General features: G+C 47.4%; 2 protein-coding genes across 8 annotated transcripts; one reads left to right on the top strand and one right to left on the bottom strand.

Annotated features, from left to right (window-relative positions):
- Positions 1-424: 424 nt before the first annotated feature.
- On the bottom strand, positions 425-8,512 carry TYW3 (tRNA-yW synthesizing protein 3 homolog). Of its 2 annotated transcripts, none has more exons than XM_065673030.1 (6): positions 8,102-8,512; positions 7,917-7,997; positions 3,911-4,009; positions 3,093-3,164; positions 2,686-2,819; positions 425-1,846 (listed from the first exon to the last, which is right to left on the bottom strand). In XM_065673030.1, the coding sequence occupies exons 1-6, from the start codon at positions 8,462-8,464 to the stop codon at positions 1,627-1,629; spliced, it is 969 nt and encodes a 322-aa protein (XP_065529102.1). In that variant the 5' UTR covers positions 8,465-8,512; the 3' UTR covers positions 425-1,626. The 2 variants fall into 2 exon arrangements, with proteins under 2 accessions (XP_065529102.1, XP_065529103.1); XM_065673031.1 differs by having other exon boundaries at positions 8,156-8,510.
- Positions 8,513-8,591: 79 nt separating this feature from the next.
- Positions 8,592-16,447, top strand: CRYZ (crystallin zeta). Of its 6 annotated transcripts, XM_065673027.1 has the most exons (10): positions 8,788-8,802; positions 9,452-9,571; positions 10,452-10,576; positions 10,908-11,060; positions 12,217-12,380; positions 13,145-13,196; positions 13,875-14,024; positions 14,438-14,539; positions 14,626-14,721; positions 14,966-16,447. In XM_065673027.1, exons 3-10 carry the CDS (start codon positions 10,466-10,468, stop codon positions 15,125-15,127), a joined length of 990 nt encoding a protein of 329 aa, XP_065529099.1. In that variant the 5' UTR covers positions 8,788-8,802; positions 9,452-9,571; positions 10,452-10,465; the 3' UTR covers positions 15,128-16,447. The 6 variants fall into 6 exon arrangements, with proteins under 6 accessions (XP_065529096.1, XP_065529098.1, XP_065529099.1 ...); XM_065673024.1 differs by lacking the exons at positions 8,788-8,802; positions 9,452-9,571 and adding an exon at positions 8,592-8,695; XM_065673026.1 differs by lacking the exon at positions 9,452-9,571 and having other exon boundaries at positions 8,719-8,802.
- The last annotated feature ends 1,381 nt before the right edge of the window (positions 16,448-17,828 follow it).

Below are 17,828 nucleotides of genomic sequence, written 5' to 3' on the forward strand. Positions count from 1 at the left end.
GTAGCCACATGCCCCAAGGACCCTCCGCTGCTCCCGCCTGCTGTAGCACAGGCTGTGGGACAGTTAGACTCAAACACAGATCAGTCCACCTAAATGCAAGAGGTTTGGGAACAGTGTATACAATATAGCACTGTTTCTTGTGGTATTTCAACATCTTACGTACTTGGTCACCTCACGAGCAGATGCTCTCTAATCTTCCATATGTGCCATCAGTGTCTTGCCCCTCCACGAAGAAGGGAGATAGCAGAGCCTGCTCCTTCTGCCCTTTGCTCAACTACAGTCTTCTTGCAGGGATGGAAATGTGTTGGCTGCTCACTTTCCCATGCCCCAGCCAGGTCCTGAGCCCTTTCAAGCCACCAGAAACAGGGTGAAAGCAAGTGCACAGGGCTGTTCAAGCTGCAAGTCACTAACACAGACAAGAACACAAGAGGCTCAGGTTTATTGTTTCTGGCATGCCTGCTACTGGACACACAGCCCAACAGGTCTTCCAAAATCTGCTTAAAGCCCCCAGTTACTTTTCCCTTTGCCTGCCACCTCATGTGCCAAGTTTTCACAGCGGAGTTAAAATGCCCCCAGGATGTGGGCTCCTGTAGTGGAAACAATGACAATTCTCTCCCCTTTGAACTGGGGACTGCTGCAACACAGACCACTTCCTTCAGGCAGGGCCTGGCGCTACAGTGTTAGCCATCACTCCGCCACACAAGGCTGGGCTCAGAATTCCTTGTTCTAAGGTTTACAAGTTCACCATTTCCCCCCAAAAACACACTATGAGTAGGGAGTGCCTTTTCCAGTGGTCCCATACAGGAACACAGAGTATCACGCTGTTTCACACCTAACACTGCCTGTCAGTGGTTCACAGTGGTACCAAAGCCCACGGCTGAACACTTGACTTTCTGCCAAAGGGCTGGAGCTGAAGCTGAGTGCTGCCACGTAGGATCCATGTAAGTGAGGTCAGGGACTCTCAGCACATGCAGCAAAGAAAAATAACAACGTCCGCTGGCCAAGGGAAGCAGAACACGAGCACAGCGGGGCTGGGGCCTGAAGCAGTGAGGGGCAGGAGAATAGCATCAACTATGCTGCCTGGTGCACTGCTCAGGAAGGATCCTGGACGCACCCACCATGACCAGCACAGAGCAGCACACAGCTTCTGCTCTCATCACCTCCACCACACGTACTGCTCTTCTGCTGACTGACATGAAGCTTGGTGTGATCCGAGATGGCCACCTGTATTGGCGCATGCTGCTCTGCAGGGCTCCTGCAGGGATTAAAAGCCTTCAAGGACAACCACCCAGTTTTCAGAGTTTCTCTACTCTGCCAGATGACCTAAACCCAGGACTTGGAAGTGAAATACTTAAACAGAGAACATGGCCAAAGGTGGCAGCAAACTGGTTATTTCTGAGATAACCGACAGAGTAAGAGACTGTTAGTTCAACAGCTGTTAAAAACCCCACAACACTCTAAGGTTTTGTTCTCTGTGCTTCTGTGGCATTAATCCTGTTCACAATTACCTTTTTTCCTGGTAAATGTCCACGAGGGTGTTACTACTTAGAACAGAGCAGTTTGTATCTCTTACAAAGAGGATTACTATGATTATTCAGTTTGCCATTTGCTTTCAAATGCCTTAGTCTATATCATGAGTTCAGCAAAAATACCAAGATTGGTTTCCGCATCATCCGCAGGCCCCGGTTCTTCACTGTGGTCCTTCAGGGAGGCATGTGCTTCTTGTTCCTGAATGGTCTTCCTCTTTCTCCTGCGAGTGTACACGGCGTGGTTCTTCCCCGTCTCCCCAGGTGAGGTGTCTGCACTGGTGGGAGCTTCCAAAGCCAACTCCAAGCATTTGTAGAATCTAGAAGCAAACAACTGTGTAGCTGTTATTTTTGTAGGTTTGCTCAGGATGTGCCCTAAGAAACTGATGCTTCTGTGCTACAATCAAAACGTGCTGCGAGAAGAAAATCTTGAATTGCAATGTTCCAGCCAACACTGGAAGAAAAATCAGACCTATCAGCACACGTCTTGTGGATGCTCTTTGTAACGTGGTGTTAGAAATCAGCCAGTGGATGTGCTCATGTGCCATTAAGTCCCTGTTAATTTTACAGAAACCATACATTGGGACCAGGATAAATGTCTGATGAATGATGACATTAATGATCAGATGGACTGCTACTATTAGCAATTCCTTTTAACAGCTAGAGAGATCTCAAACCTATACACAATGAAACACTTGTTTAATTCGGTATCAAGGCCATACAAAAAGAAACTGCTCTTAGTCCATGTAGGTGTCTCTCCTTTGGGTCCTCATGCTCTTTGGCTCTTCGGCTTGTTCTGTTCCATAGCTGGAGACAAATGCAAAGAGCCAAAGCGCCCGTAACCTTCCACCGCCTTCCCGAATCACCAATTTGGAAACTATACAGAGGGTTTGGTGGATTAAAGTGTGTGTTGCAATCTGAGTGCTTCTGAACCAGTTACTGTTAACAGAGCTGTTATCAATAGGCAAAGTAACTTAAACTACTACTGGTCAGTAACAGTCTGCAAACACATGTGGTTCATGGGTTTTTGCTTAAGTGGTTTAGTTGGACCTCAGAAAATCAATGGACATTGTATTTGAAACTTTGGGAAGCTGTCTGGTTTGGCGGTTGGTTTTGTCTTTTCACACCTGACAGACAGGACCAGTGTAATCTCACAAACCTGTCAATCCTCCGAGTGTTTTCTTCCATCTTCCGATTAGCAACGTCTACCAGAAATTCCATGTATTCCTCAGAGACCATCAATTTCCCTTTGCGGCTCAAGGGAACTTCCAAGCAGTGAGTGCTCCGGACGGCCTAAACACACACACAGAAGGCGTTATGTAGAGTAAAGGGTTTTATTTTATGAAGGTCATTTAAATAATATGGGGAGTTCGTTACAGGAAAGAGCTCACTTACTCACAGGATTGGTTAGTTTGCTGTCAACCAAAACAGAAAGGTGTTTCTTTGCTACAGCACACCCTGTGACAGCTGTCTGCCACTGCCCAGTTCACGTCTTGCCTTGTATAAATCCAGGTTAACAGCAATGATTTGGTTACATTCCTTACAGGGAAGTAGAAAAGTCCTTACCATCATGATTTTTCCTCCTCTGCCAACTGTAATACCAGAGTTCCTGAACCCCGAATTGACAGCCACTGCATGCTGCAGAACAAATAAATGCTTTAAACAGGTCTTGCACACTTTCACAGCAAGAAATAATTACGATGGGTTGCAATGCAACTTTCTATCTCAGCATTGAAAAAAACCTTATTCAATGCCATCTCCCCATGAGTGCAATAACAGTTACACTGACATGTTTTTAAGATCAAACCCACACAAATCGTGGCTGGTCCTCCAAGAACCACAATCTCTCCTGAGTGCTTAATCTTAACCCATCAGTGCAGATGGCACATGAATGTCTCTCGGGAGCTCCACTGTTTCAGCACATGAAGAGCTGGGAACCACACAGACATTGGTGCAAAAGAAGTGCAGCAGCACTGTAAAAGAAGCTAATCAGCTCCCTTCTACGTTAATGAAGGAACAAACTCATCAAGCATCACTCTCCAGAGTCATTCTGGGGGAGCAGAAGGCAAAGGTACTGCTCAATTAGTTGAAACACTGGAGCCAAAATGCACGTAGAAGCCCACCACTTTCAGCCAGCCAAAGCAACCCAGGCTCACTGGGGAAAATTCTGGAGTAATTTTGTTTCCTAAAAGTCCAGCAAAGTCTCTGCTAAGCTTAAAGCTGTTTTCTTCATCAGCTTGCTGTTCCTACCCTAGTTATGAAACATACAGCACATCTGGGACTACTCTCAAGTGCTGAAGCTTACTCAGGAGCAAATACTTTTATGTTAACAGCCAGGAATAGCACAAAACAACAGTGCAAGGTTGTTATTGATGTAGTTTTACCAGAAGCTGAGCATCTCGCAGCTCTTGACACTGCACGTGAAGAACAAATGGCTCAAACTTGAGCACAACGTCACCAGTGGCTTTCTCTAGGGCTGTCATCTGGAAAAGACACCAAAATGCTTATATTAACACTGCAAGTGTGTGCTGTTACTACAGAGCAAAGAAGAAAATGACAGCTAGTCAGTGTGTGAAACAAGCATTGAAAATGCAGCAAATGAGTCCAAGAGACCAGGTTTGTTCAGCTGCTTTTGATTTCTCACTGCTTGTAATACACAGAAATGCCATGGATTTTCAGGATGCTCTCTGCTAAACTGATCAGGTTTGATAGATTTATCACAAGATAGACCCTAAAAACTTGGAAAAGCGTGTTTCCCTGTTTATTTCTTTGTACAGTCAAACAAATGGATTTAGTCAGTCCAGCATGGGAAGAGCAGAGCCTTACTGCAACCAGGGGAAACCTGAGCAGGGGTTACTGTGGCCTTTTATAGATTACTTTTTTAAACTGTTCTTTAAACTCAGAGACATTGAGTTTCTGGTACATTCCTCAGCTTCAGAAAGCTTCCTGGGGGTCAGCAGATTAAACTCATGGCCTAACATACTTGATCACATTTTATTCCTAGTTTAAATAGCAATGCACAACCTGCTCTGTAAGAGTTACAAGGACAGAAAATGCATGAGAGGTTGAAATTAGAGGCAGAAACTCCCCAGACAAGGAAACAAATAAAGGAAGTAACTTCACAATTGTAACATTGAAGAGATCCCCTTCAGAGCCCTCAGCTCCGGGGAACACAGAGCTGCTAGTGCCAATTCTGCCTGGGTTTGAGTGTGCAGGCAGCTGGGTGACATCCCACACAGGTTACTATCACAATTCCTCTACTGTCCTATGCCATCTTTATGCAGAGAATTCTTAAGGCTGATATTCCTACTTCCCCTTAGAAAGGTCACTTTAAGGGAGTTATATTACTTATTTCATTGCATGATTCTTTAATCATAAGCACTATCCCCCCCCCCCCCTTCTTGTTTGCCTTCACTTGCTTAATTCACAGCCCTGAAACATTTGCTAAGTCAATCTGAGGAATTCCAGCTTCTCATTTCAGTTTTCTCATACTTTGCTGTTTTGAATAGCCTCTCTCATCTCTTGTAAAATGAAAACATGCAACCAAATCCTCAGGAAATATAATCAAATTCGTATGCTTTTTTAAGACAAGGTGGCATAAAACTCCTGAGGTAACACTCTCTCCTTTAAACACGGAAAAGTATTTAGAGGTATTTAGGCAGCATCTCCTCCATAAATGTTCTCATTTTAAGTGGAAAGCAGGTCTCTGAATGGCCCAGTTTGTCATTTGTGCGCCAGATTTAAAAAACGCCCCAGTAACTGCAGCTGTGCCGGAGCTGATGGGAACCAGGAACAGTCCACATCCCATGATGAGGAATACCTGAGCCAGCCCCCGCAGCGCCTGCCTGCGCCGGGCAGCGAGCTGTGTTGACACAGCTCCACGGGCAGACGCTTGCTCACGCAGAGCCGGGCTCGCAGGGGCCGTGCGGTGCCTCCCCAAGGCACAAGGCAGCGGGACACGGGCACACGCAGCGGTGACGGTGCCCAGCATGGCAGGGACCTGGCACGGGCACCGCGATCCCGGCCCGCCTGTTCCGTGGTCCCTTTTCCCCCATGTCTGAGAACTCTGTTTCAGCCCCTGAGCAACAGTGCCCTGCCTCAGCACCACCGCCAGCCGCTGTGGCTGCAGCCCAGAGGCTTGTCCCCGAGCCACACGTTGTACCAGAGGGCACACTGTGAGCTGTGAGCAGTGTGTGTGACGGGGTGAGGGGGTTCTGCAGGGTTTCTGTCTCTGGAGTAATTCGGCAGATACTCCAGGGGCAGCTTTTCAGCGAGAACACAACTAAATCACACTGATCGAGATCTGTGTGCAGCACTGCCCTGAGCTGCTGCTGCACAGCATCTGTTTCCTCAAAAGGCTCATCAGTATTTTCGTAAAGGTTTTTTATTACCTCATTGTGTCTAAATCATTAGTTTCCTGCAAACAAATTTAATAGGGAACCACTGAAAGCAATTACCTCACAGAGGTACAAGTGTGAGGCTTTTTCCAAGCAGTGCAAGGATAAAAGGATAAAAAAAATCCCAAACAAATATCCCATGTTCATATTGTTAAGATTGGCAGTGAGATCAAATGAGCTGACAGCCAAAAAGCACAACACACAGCACATAGCATCCTGACTTCCCTTCTCACTTCTCACTACACTAGCAAAGATTTACTAGACATGAAAAGTAAATGATGTATTTACTTTTGAAGCTACTGTGTAGCTTCAAAATTAATCAAATACATTTTTCTTACACTTGCAATGCATGCATTAAAAACAAAAATGTGAGGTGTCCCTGCCCATAGCAGGGGGGTTGGAACTGGATGATCTTAAGGTCCTTTCCAACCCAAACTGTTCTATGATTCTATGAAAAATCCTCTCTGCCTGCTAAGGGGGGACAGGAAAACCCAGAGTGTTTCTTCTCATAAGAGTCAGCAGTAACAGACTGTGTCCTCCCCAGCCTGAGCTCTGCTGAGGGCAATTTCACCAAGCTCTGCTCTGCTACAAGAAACACTGATGAAGGCAAATACACAGAGCAGACTTCTCTGTGCACGTGTGAGAATGCACGCATACGGCAAGGTGAGCTCTGCATTGGGAGAGAATTCTAACCTTGTAACTGCTGCTTTTTGGGACAAAGCTCAGAGATGTTTGCAGAGACAGGATCATTCTGAAAGCACACTAAAAAGCCCCACTATATATATATGTATATATATATATATATTTTTTTTTGGAGGGGGGGAATTTAAAGATACTAAATTAAAAATGCAGTGTAAGAGTCACTGTCACTGTAGTTTCAGGTGTCTGTAACTTAAAGGCCATCAACACAGCAGGCTGGGCTGCAGGCAGGTTTAAATTCAAGTCAGTTTCGATGGCTTGAAGGAGTTAATTATTCCATACACAACAAACATGCTCCCTGGCATGCTCACCTGTGCACATCTAGCTTTAATGGAAACAAAGGAATTTGGTTCTTCTGGAACTGCTGAGCAGGACAGCAAAGCAAGTGTCCCTCGCTTATGGACAGTTAAAGAGGACAACACTAAATATTTGTTAATCACAACTGACCCATTCTGAAAGAGATATTGCAATTCCTGGAGGTTCAAACTGCTGGAGAACAGGATAAAGGGCACACTATCCTCCAGGAATGTTGCTGCTTGAGTAAGATTCATCCCAGATGCTGCCTGACACAGAACTCTTGCCAGACAAACACCTGGCTCCATGCACTGACTGCTATTTACCTGGGTATTAACAGGGAATAAATACATTTAGCCCAGCATTGTCTGCACTGTCAGCACTGCCCAAAGCCCAAGCAAGCATGCTACAAAAATTAAGCTTGTTTTACTTTAGGATAGGAAGGCTTTTAAATCAAACCTAGTCTGCTGTCCATACCTTGCTGGCAATCCGGCAAGGAGGGAAAACAAAGAGCAGATAAAAAGATCAGAAGTGAAAAGTACAGTGTTATACTGACAGTAATCCTCCAGGGAAGGAAGAATATGCTTAGAAAAGCGTTATTCCTGCTTACTCTGAATAAGGGCTTGGAAAAATAAGGCTCGCTGGATTAGAACTGGTTTTGGAAAGGCAGTCTCCTGCTACAGGAGCTACAGTAACCCCCGATTTCTTGTTGAGCGAGTGATGGGGAGATCATGTGGCTCCAGACAGTAAGAAAGTATCAAAGTTTCCTATTAGCTGCATTTATAACTACGACAAGAATTCGGCGTTGCGTTTAAAAGCATTCCGTTCAAAGCAGGGTTTGAGTCGAACACCTGGAGAAAGGCTTATTTTGAGGTGACAGTGCAGATTCACCTCGGGAACTGCAGTAAGTTGCTATCTCACACGACCTGGATTGTTTCCCCACGTGTTTTCCACGGCACCGGGCGCATCACTGAATAGGCACAAACGCGCGTCCTCTCACCACATCGTCCTTCGCGCACGTCTCGTGCGTCACCAGCAGCCACGCGCAGCTTGTCTTCTGGATCCCGCCGCTCTGCGTGTCCTGGGGATGGAGAGGAGCGACTGAGCCGACCCTCGGCGAGCAGCGCCGGGCTCCCGCGCCGCGCAGACCGCCCCTTCAGAGCAACCACCACCCGTGGCACGCACCCGCCTGCCAACGGGCCCCGCGCTGCGGACCCGCCCGGGGGCGCCCGGGCTCACCGCGGCGCCGCCCTGCGCCAGGACCAGGCGGCCCGAGCAGGAGCTGGTGGTGCAGAACCGCGGCCGCCCGTTGAGCAGCTGCACGACGGCGGCGGCGCGCTCATCCAGGCCGCCCTTCCTGCTGGCGTCCGCCCGCGCCAGGCGCTGCGCCTTCCGCTGCACGAACGCCGCCATCGGCAGGGACGGGACCGGGACCGGGATCGGGATCGGGATCGGGATCAGGACCGGGATCGGGATCAGGACCGGGACCGGGACCGAAAACCGGACACCAGAACAGCCCCGCCCCGCGAGGCCGACGGCAGCCCGCATGGCTCAACCCGCACCACGCGGCGGGGAGGGCGGGCGCGGCCTGCAGCTGATTGGGAGCGTTAGGGGGCGGGGTCTGGCGGAGGCGGGGCGGGGCCTTGATACGATGGCGTATCAGAAGCGGGTCCTGGTGATGACGAACGCTCCCGGGGCGGGGCTTGGGGGCGAGGCAGTTCGGGGGGCGCCCCCTGCGCCGCCGCCGCCGCTCCGTGCCCGCCCGCCGCAGAGCCGCCGGTGAGCTCCGGGGGCGGCGCCTCTCGTGCCGGTGCTTCCCCAGCTTGAGCAGAGCCAGGTTCCGCTTCCGGGCCGCCCCGGCCGGGGCTGCTGGCGGCTGCTCGGAGGTGGGGAGGCCCCGGGCAGCTCCGGGGCGTCGCGGCCGCGCTCTCTCGCCCCGCCCCTGGTGCCGGGCGCTCGCAGGCGCCCGTCTCGGTTCGCTGCGCTTCAGCCGCAGCCGCCCGCGGCCCTCCCTGTCCTGCGGGCGCTGCCCGCCCGGTTCCTGCCGGGGGCCCGCCTGGTGCTGCGCGTCCCGCGGGGCGCCGGCCCCGGGGCGAGGCATCTGCGGCTCCCGACAGGCTCCAGCGCCGCCCAGCCCCGGGCCCTGGCCCTGCTGCTCGCCCGCGCCCTCCTGCCGGGCTCTGCCGGTCGCGGCAGCCGGGGCCGCTGCAGCCTTCGCCCCGCTCCCGTCCTTCCCAGCTCCGGGGTGCGAGGGCTCCGCTCCTCTCCTCTCCGCTCCTCCAGGTCCTGGATCGCCCGCGCGGGGATGTGCCGCCGGGGCGCTTGTGCTGCCGCTGCCCCTCCAACAGGCACCGGCTTGCTCCCGGGGCTGTGGCCTTAGTCATCAGTCCTCGTGCAGGGTCACTTAGCAAGGCCTACAGCTCCAGTTGTTGGCCCAGCAGAATGGGAGCCTTTTCCTTTGGTTTGTTACTATGTGCAGAAGTGACCTGAGTTTCAGGAGTTACCTCATGGTGCAGGTTCTTGTCATGTCCGCAGGGCAGTGTTCGTGTGTGTCCTTGTGACTGATACCGTCCCTGACTTGAGCGGGTAACCACAAATTGGAAGCCTTACGGAAGACTGCAGCAGTCAGGAGAAAGCCAACAGTGATTAAGTCAGGTGCTTTTGAAAGCTGTAATCATCGCTGGGATAAAGCCTCCCTCTGGCTACAGCCAGGAGTTCCTTAGCTGGAGCTGGCCAAAAGTGATCTCTCGCTGTCTTTGAGGTTCCTGTGTGCCTTGTGATCCCCTGCTGTGTACCCTGTAGGATCAGATCCCTGGAGGAATTGCGTGTAACTTCTGTAGCAGGAGTAACCTGCTCGTGGTGTTTTGTGAGATACTTCATGTTTGCAATTGGAAAATGCAGCTTTGTGTGTTGGTACGTGGCACTGCTGCACTGGGGCAGGCGAGGCTGTGAGCTGCACTGTGGCAAAATCTGGCTGGAGTTAAGGACTGGGATCTCAGCTATCTGCTCTTTTTTTTAATGGCCTCTGGTACCTTCTGTTTCTGACAGCTGATGAGGAGTGCTTTGTGTTGCCCTTTCATCACACGTAAGTTCAATAGGAAGCAGGAGCAGTGACTGGCACATCCCTGAGCTGCTGACCCTGTCATCCAGTGTGCAGCAGGCTGTTGTGCCAGCATGGAACAGCAAAGTGTCACAGTTTTTCCCCGAAACACTGTGCATCTCTGCACATGTAATAGCACTGCAGTGGTCACAGGAGCTGCTGTAGAAAGCCTTCTGTGGATAAATTATTTGCATGTGATTTTCTTCACATCCACAAAGTCCTGCAAATGGTAGAGGTGGTTTTCTGCCTTTTGCAACGTTTGGGGGAAAAAAGCCAACCAAGCAAACACTACCCCACCTACCCCGATTGAGATCAGCAGTGAGGGTCTGTTCAGCCAGGTGCTTGGCAGGTGGCGGTTGGATTTCTTTGTTTTGAAGATGCAGAATGAATTATGAAAGCAAGACAATACTACTGTGTCTTTTGTTTTTTCCCCAGGTACTCGGATCACTATGGCTGCCACAAGAAATGTGATGAGAGCTGTCAGAGTTCTTGAGTTTGGTGGCCCTGAGGTGCTTAAGCTCCAGTCAGATGTCCTAATTCCTGAACCGAAAGAAAATCAGGTAATAAGAGTTCTGTGTACTGAAGCAATGATACGGGGTGATAATGGGTACACTCAGAGGAGAACGAACAGCACACAACTTTTCAACTTGAATATGTATAGTTTGATCAGTGTGTTTGTACTACCTGAGACATCACGTTTAACAAATGTGGGTGTTTGCTGCTACATGGGCTATGTGTTCCACATAGAGGATTTCCTGAAAATAGCTTCTGTTCAGCACTGGATTTTTGCTGACTTTGGTCAAGAATTCAGTTAAAATGCCATGATACTGTGCTGTGAATTGACATCCTGAATCCTTTCAATGATTGCTCAAGAAGCACCTTTTCTTTCAGGTGTTAATTAAAGTCCATGCCTGTGGGGTAAATCCTGTTGAGACATATATTCGTTCTGGAAATTATGCCAGAAAGCCAGCTCTGCCCTACACTCCTGGCTCAGATGTGGCTGGGGTGGTGGAAGGTGTTGGAGAGCATGTGACTGCGTTCAAGGTACTTACCCATCGAGGTCTAACTCCCTGTTGTTTTGTGTATCCTCTTGGTGTGCTTGCTCCGGTTTTATTGCGTATGATCATGCAATCTGCAGAGGGGGAAAATCACCTTCGTGGGCTGATAAAAGCAAGCAGTGGGGTCATGCTGGCAGTCCGGCCTGCAGGAGGAACTGGAGGGAAGTCTTCAATGCTGTAACCTCTCAGAGTTGAAAGGCCTCAGAAGGGCCTTTGCTCTGCAGTTTGTCTGCTGGCAGCAGTAATGTCAGGTGCACAAAAGTTGTGGTTCAGAACTGTTCTGTGGCATTGCAGAAGTTCCCATTTTCATTGCCCTGTAAAATGGAGGAGACCAGTGAGTGGGAAATGGTTAAAACACTTTGGTTCACTTTGTTATCCTGATGGAATCCACAATTTTAATCCTGATGATGCCTGTGTTTTCTTGTGAAGTATGCTTGTGTTTGAGGTAATGATGGCATATGGAACTGCAACATTCTGATCAGCGTGTGCCCCAGGCAGACCCCCTGGAAATGCTGATGGCCACGCTCACTCTGTGCGTGCTCCCAGTGCTTGAGAGCCAGCTGAGCTTTGTGCACCCCTCTGCAGGTAGTTAATAAACACCAAGTGCACAAACCAAACCCATACCCTTTACATGCTGCCTATCACCGAGATCAGCATCCAAACAGGAGAGAAATCAGAGCTCAGGGGGAGAATGCTGACGTGAGAACAGCAGCAATACTGAGTTTCCTCAGAGTATATTAAGAGTGTGTCTCTCTTTCCATGTTTAAACAAAAGCAATTGAGAAATGACACTGTTATGTTTGTAAAAGCTTTCAAGGTTTTGCTTTTGGCATCTGTGGATGGAATTTTTTAATGTTCAACTTCATTAAAGTTAATATTAATGAGACAGTAGGTTTTCATGTTACACTGTAGAGTGGGTTATAATTATGATGCTTAAATATAAGTACATGAAATGATACGGTTTGTGTTGCATTGATTGTAGGCATCCACACTCTAAAAATCTTCTCTGTGACAAATGTAACTGGTTATTTTTAATAGGGGAGCTGTTAGAAATAGTCCAAACTTCTGTGAACTGGTTCTTAATGTGTATTAAGGAAACAATACAGAAATCAATCATTTCTTATTTTCTGCCCTTGTTTCTAGAAAGGTGACAGGGTTTTTACCATCGCTACGATCTCGGGAGGATATGCAGATTATGCTGTTGCTGCGGCTAATAAAGTCTTTCCTTTGTCTGATAAACTGGACTTCGGGCAAGGGGCAGCGATTGGAATACCCTACTTCACTGCTTACCGTGCTCTTTTCCAAAAGTAAGGTGTTCAGGTCTACTTTTGTGCATTTTACTTTGGAGTGTTTAAAATATTGAAATTTATACTTTCATTGTCCTGTGAAATGGGGGAGATCAATGAGTGGAAGATATTTAAAACGCCAGTTCTGTTTGTTACCCTGATGGAACGATGAGGTAACTGTTACCTAGAAGCTGTATTTTCCTGTTAAGTATTTCTTCTTGAGAGAACAGACCTGGAAAGGCTTCTCTGACAAGTATCATGTAACAAAACATGTAACTTTTTCAGCGCTCATTGTTTTTTTTGGCTAGGGAAGATAAACAGGAACAGTTCTAATTTCTTAATTTAACAGTGCGCTCTAGGGCAGAGCCACATCTATCAGTCAGCAGAGACTGCACAGCCGGGGCTGTTGCCCTAGACTAGTATAAGGAGTAAAAGCCTTCAGTGGCTGCTCAATGAACTTAGGACTGGAAACCTGGTTTGGTTTGTCAGAACAGATGATTAGAACTAGTGGGGTTTGGTTTAAGATCTGTAACAGGCGAAGATCTTGCACTGATGTTCAGCACCAGCCTGTTCCCTGCATGTTGACATTATTACATACATTCATAAATGATGCAGCTTATTTTGCCTCCTCATTTTCCCGAAGAGGCTGATGATACCTGTTTAGCCATAACATATGTTGGAAATAATGCTGTGTGCAAGGTGGGATTTGATGTCAGTATGTGCAGTCTGATAATGCTGGTCCCATGCTGCAGTCACAACGCCAATATTTTCTCTTTTCCATGCAGAGGCTGTGCCAAAGCAGGGGAAAGTGTGCTAGTGCATGGTGCGAGTGGGGGAGTAAGTATTTTGAGAAGGCAAGTTATAATTCTGTCCTGAATCTGCTTTTGCCTGTGGTAGCGTGTATGGTCACATTTATATCAAGAAATGGATTAGCAAAATCAGGATTTTCTCTCAGATACGCTAGCTACATTTTTCTTAGGGCAAGCCCTGTTATTCTGAAGAAGCATGAAAGTGCAGGAGTGGTTGTGTAAGGACCCTGGCACAGAGGGCACACAGGAAGCATATTGCTGCAGTCGGAAGTTGGTCTGGAAGCTTCGTAACAAGTCGTGCTCAGGTGAAACGAAGAGTGGGAAGCTGTGATTTTAACATTGTGCAAGTTTCAAGTTTCCTGTGCAATGTGTAATGCTGGTATCATAGCAGGTTATTCCTTGGCTTTGTATCAAGTGTATGTGGCCCAGCTGTAACAGACAGACAACATTCCACATGGATTTATAGCAAATGCTGATAGCTACTAAAAAACCTCAGAGCTTTGCTATGCCTCTGTAAATATAATTTTTTTTTTTTTTAAAGGCTGGCTATTTTTAATATCAAAATCACTTACTATGGCTAAAAACTTGTTACTAGACCAACTTCTTAAATTGGTAAGTTCCAAATTGCTGGTAGAATCTATAAAACTTCATATGCTAAGAAAAAAAGACTGATTTTTGGAAATGATTCTCTTTTGCCCTGCCTCAGGTGGGAATAGCAGCATGTCAGATTGCCAGAGCTTGTGGTTTAAAGGTTTTGGGTACAGCAGGAACTGAAGAAGGCATGAACATGGTCCTGAGGAATGGTGCTCACCAGGCATTTAATCACAGAGAAGCCAACTACATCAATAAAATTAAGGTAAGCCTGTACCAGGGCTAGGTGGTGCTGTGTGTGTGCTTCTTACTAACAAAATGTGAACAGTTGCTGGCAGTTGTTTTTCAGAGTAGGTCTATATGGGATCTACATACACACACAGTAGTGTGCTGCCTCCTTCATTCCTACACAGCTTTTCCAGGCTGGAAGAGCTGAGCTTTCTTCCCAGGCAGTGGCATTCAGAAACTTTCATTCCAGCACATTCCAGTGTGGTAGCATGTCATAATTCGGCATACCAGAGTATGCTGACATTAACCTTAGCTGTCAGCCTCAGTATAAAAGCTGTATTCTCAGTTCAAACACTGACCCATGAAGTGTGTGTTATCTGTAGCGTACGAGATAAACAGTGGCACCCAACACTAACTGGAATGATTTAAATAACACATGATGTCCTGCAGGAGTACACAGGCATGGGAGGAGTTGATATAATAATAGAAATGCTCTCCAACATCAATCTTGCCACTGACCTGCAACTGCTGAACTATGGAGGAAGGGTGATGGTGAGTGGATTTTGTCCCTGACTTCATTCTGTGCATCACAATTCAGCAGTTACAACTTGAACCATCTTTTAACTTATTTGTAACAGGTTGTGGGCTGTAGAGGTCCCATTGAGATAAATCCAAGAGACACTATGAGTAAGGAATCCAGCATAACTGGAGTTAGTCTTTTCCTTGCAACAGAGGTAAGAAACAGTTTTGTTTCACAGCATATTTTGTTGGCTTATTCCAACTCCTGCTTCTGGTTAAATTGTGTAGGGATGAAAGCAGAGTCACTGTAACTGGTTTGTTTGTTCCTTTACATCTAGAGTTAATCTCAGAACACAAAATACTTTTGGGTTGTGAAATATGGTTTAACACTTGCATAAATACTCAGTACTTTCCTGAAAAATGAAGACCTTGTGGTAAATGCTATTTTGTTTCACACAGGAGGAGAAGCATGAGTGTGCAACAGCACTCCTTGATGGCATAGAAGCTGGCTGGTTGAAACCTGTTGTAGGCTCTGAATATCCACTGGAGAAAGTGGTGAAGGCGCATGAAGACATTATTCATGGTGGTGGTGCTCGGGGGAAGATGGTGCTCCTTCCATAGAGTCTTTTTCCAGTTATGTTGTAGCTGTTCCAGCAGCACCTTTGGTTACCTGATTCTTTCGTGGTATATTACAAAGCATACTTTTGATCAGGTTTGCCATTAACAGCAAATGCTAACTTCAATTAATGACGTTAATGATCAGTCTATTTTCTTCTTGTAATAAGCAGAGTTTTCTATATTTTAAAGTAATTTTTGTAGGTTTTTTTGGCTGATGTGGAAATAATGGACTTCCTCCACTGGTGTAGCCTTGTGGGGCAGGAGAGCGTCACATCTAAGGCAGGATTTGATATCCTGCTCTCTGTGGGTCAAGCAGATAAAAGAATGCACAGAATTAACTCTATGTATATAGCTGTGACTCTGAAAATTCTTTAGCCACAAAATTTGTCATCTTACTCATTTTTTGTCACATAATTTACATGGGTTAAAAGCTTTTACTGCCAAAATAGTTCACTTTCCAATTCAAAAGATGGGAGAAGAACCTCTCAAATATGAACTCTTTGGGAGCAGAGGCAGTTGTTGCTGCACCTGACTTTGTATCAGAGATCAAAGCATCCCAGGTAACCCAAAGGGATGGTGACTTCGGAGCTGCATGCTAATAGCTGCTACTCTGCAGAAGCTGTCCAGCCCTGATTTAACCTTTGTCAGATTTAAAGTGCCCTGAATCCTTGGCTACAATGTGGAGACAGAGGCTGCACGGGGTGCTCAGAAGTCATGTTGCTTCATAACTGAATGTGTTTACATGGTTGACTTGTTCCAAATACAAACTGATTAAAGAAGGGCAATTTCTTTGCTATATTGACGGTTCTTACCTAAGATCTCATCTCAGTCTCTCCTCTGGCAGGTTAAAGCCATTCCTCCTTCTCCAAAGGAGGCTGGCTTTAGGAGGCTGGAGGGTTTCTGGCAACCTCTTTAGGCACTGGAGCTGCTCTAAGGTCTCCCCTTCAGGAGCCTTCTCTTCTCTAGGCTGAACCAGCCCAGCTCTCTCAGCCTGACTCCAGAGCAGAGGTGGCTGTTGAGTACATCAGCTTTCTCCATGTTGGTTGTCACCAGCTCTCCTGTCTTATTTATGGGTGGTGGTACACTGTGTCTTTAATCTTCCTTCTCTGGCCAACATATCTGTAAAGGCTCTTGCTATTCTTTGCATCCCTCTCCAAATTCAGCTCCAGTTGTGCCTTAGCTTTTCTAATCCATCCCTACACATCTGGGCAGCATCCCCACATTCTTCCCTGAAGCTGTTCTTTGCCTGGTTTCATGTTGTTATTTTCTGATTTGAGAGAATGTGAGATAAATAATAAACATTGATTTTTTTTTTATTAATAACTTGAGTGTAGATATTGATCTCTTCCTACGTTTTAAAATGAATTCTGATGCTTGCGCTCACCCTTGGGTTAACAGTTGATGGTAGCAAAGGCTGGTGTCAGACCTATTTCTGGCATCTGCCCTTCTGTTACACCTAGATCAGTGTTCTGGTTTTATTAAAGGCACTACCAAGGTCTCATAATATTTCATCACTTCTTTAAGCTGGGAACTGAGGCTGAGGCCCAGGACAGGTGGTGTCCTGGAGGCAAATATTGTTGTGCAAATTATAGTGTGCTGGGGAGGAAATGAATGTGGATTTCAAGAGTATGAAATTGTGAGCAATAACCAGGCACGTATCACAGGAGAGGAAAGGAGGTCTTTACAGTGGGGCTTGTGAAATGGATTCAGTTCATACGTAGGATGAAAGAGCAAGGTCTTGGTGTTGAACAGGGAAGGGATTATTTTTCTAATGCAAGGTTGAGTAACGTACGGTCCCTGTGGCAGTGCATCTCCTGTGTTTGAAATGAGCTTCTTGGGAGGCCACACCGAGTTCTAGGTTCAGGTTTGCAACATCAGGCTCTGTCAGGGGTGGGAAGTTCTCTCTTGATGCCATGTTCATTTAGCTGGGACTGCTGCTCAGGCGGTAACTTGAAACTTACAGGTAAGCATTTCTTTTAATATATCATAGAGACACATCTTACATAGATCTATATATATATATAGATACTTTTCCTGATGAGATATATATATACACACATTTTTTTTCCATTGCTATTAATCCTCTACAATCTATTTCTGTTTCTGCTGGGGATGGATGGTATTGAGATACTAAGCCTTTATTCTCATTACTGAACCCAGGACTATGTGGGACAGGCTGTGATGCCCCAGTGGAGGGCAGCTGGTGTCCTTGTAGCTGCCCTTTCCGTAGGAGCTGCGTTTCTGTGGGAGGCTGAGGAAAGGTTCACCGGGAGTAGAGGTGTGGGTCGGGAACGCCGTGGCTGCTGGGTCAGGCTCCCGTTCGCTCAGGCAGAGCGCGGGCTGAGGCTGGGGTGGTGTGTGGAACCTGCCATTCCACCTGGAACGCTGTGAGGAAAACCAGAACTTCTAATATGAACGAGGTACAAAACTGCAGGTCAAGAGCAGTGGTTAACAGGGGGTATGACCACGGAGGTGATGGTGTGCATATAAAAGTACAGATGCGGAATTTGGCCGTAGGGCGGGGGTACCGTACGGGTAAGAGGCTTCCTTCGTGCTCGGCGCTGCCCCTGCCGTGTCTGCTCAGCGCTGGGGCCCAGAGCAGCTTCTCTGCGCGCCAGGGGCGCTCGTTAGCGGCGGGTTTCTCGCCGGAAGGTGTCAGGGTCGTTCTGCTGGTCCGGCTCCATCGCCGCCTCTCCGCGGCGGT

This window comes from Lathamus discolor, chromosome 3, assembly GCF_037157495.1.
Source record: "Lathamus discolor isolate bLatDis1 chromosome 3, bLatDis1.hap1, whole genome shotgun sequence".
In the NCBI taxonomy this organism is placed as follows: domain Eukaryota; kingdom Metazoa; phylum Chordata; class Aves; order Psittaciformes; family Psittacidae; genus Lathamus; species Lathamus discolor.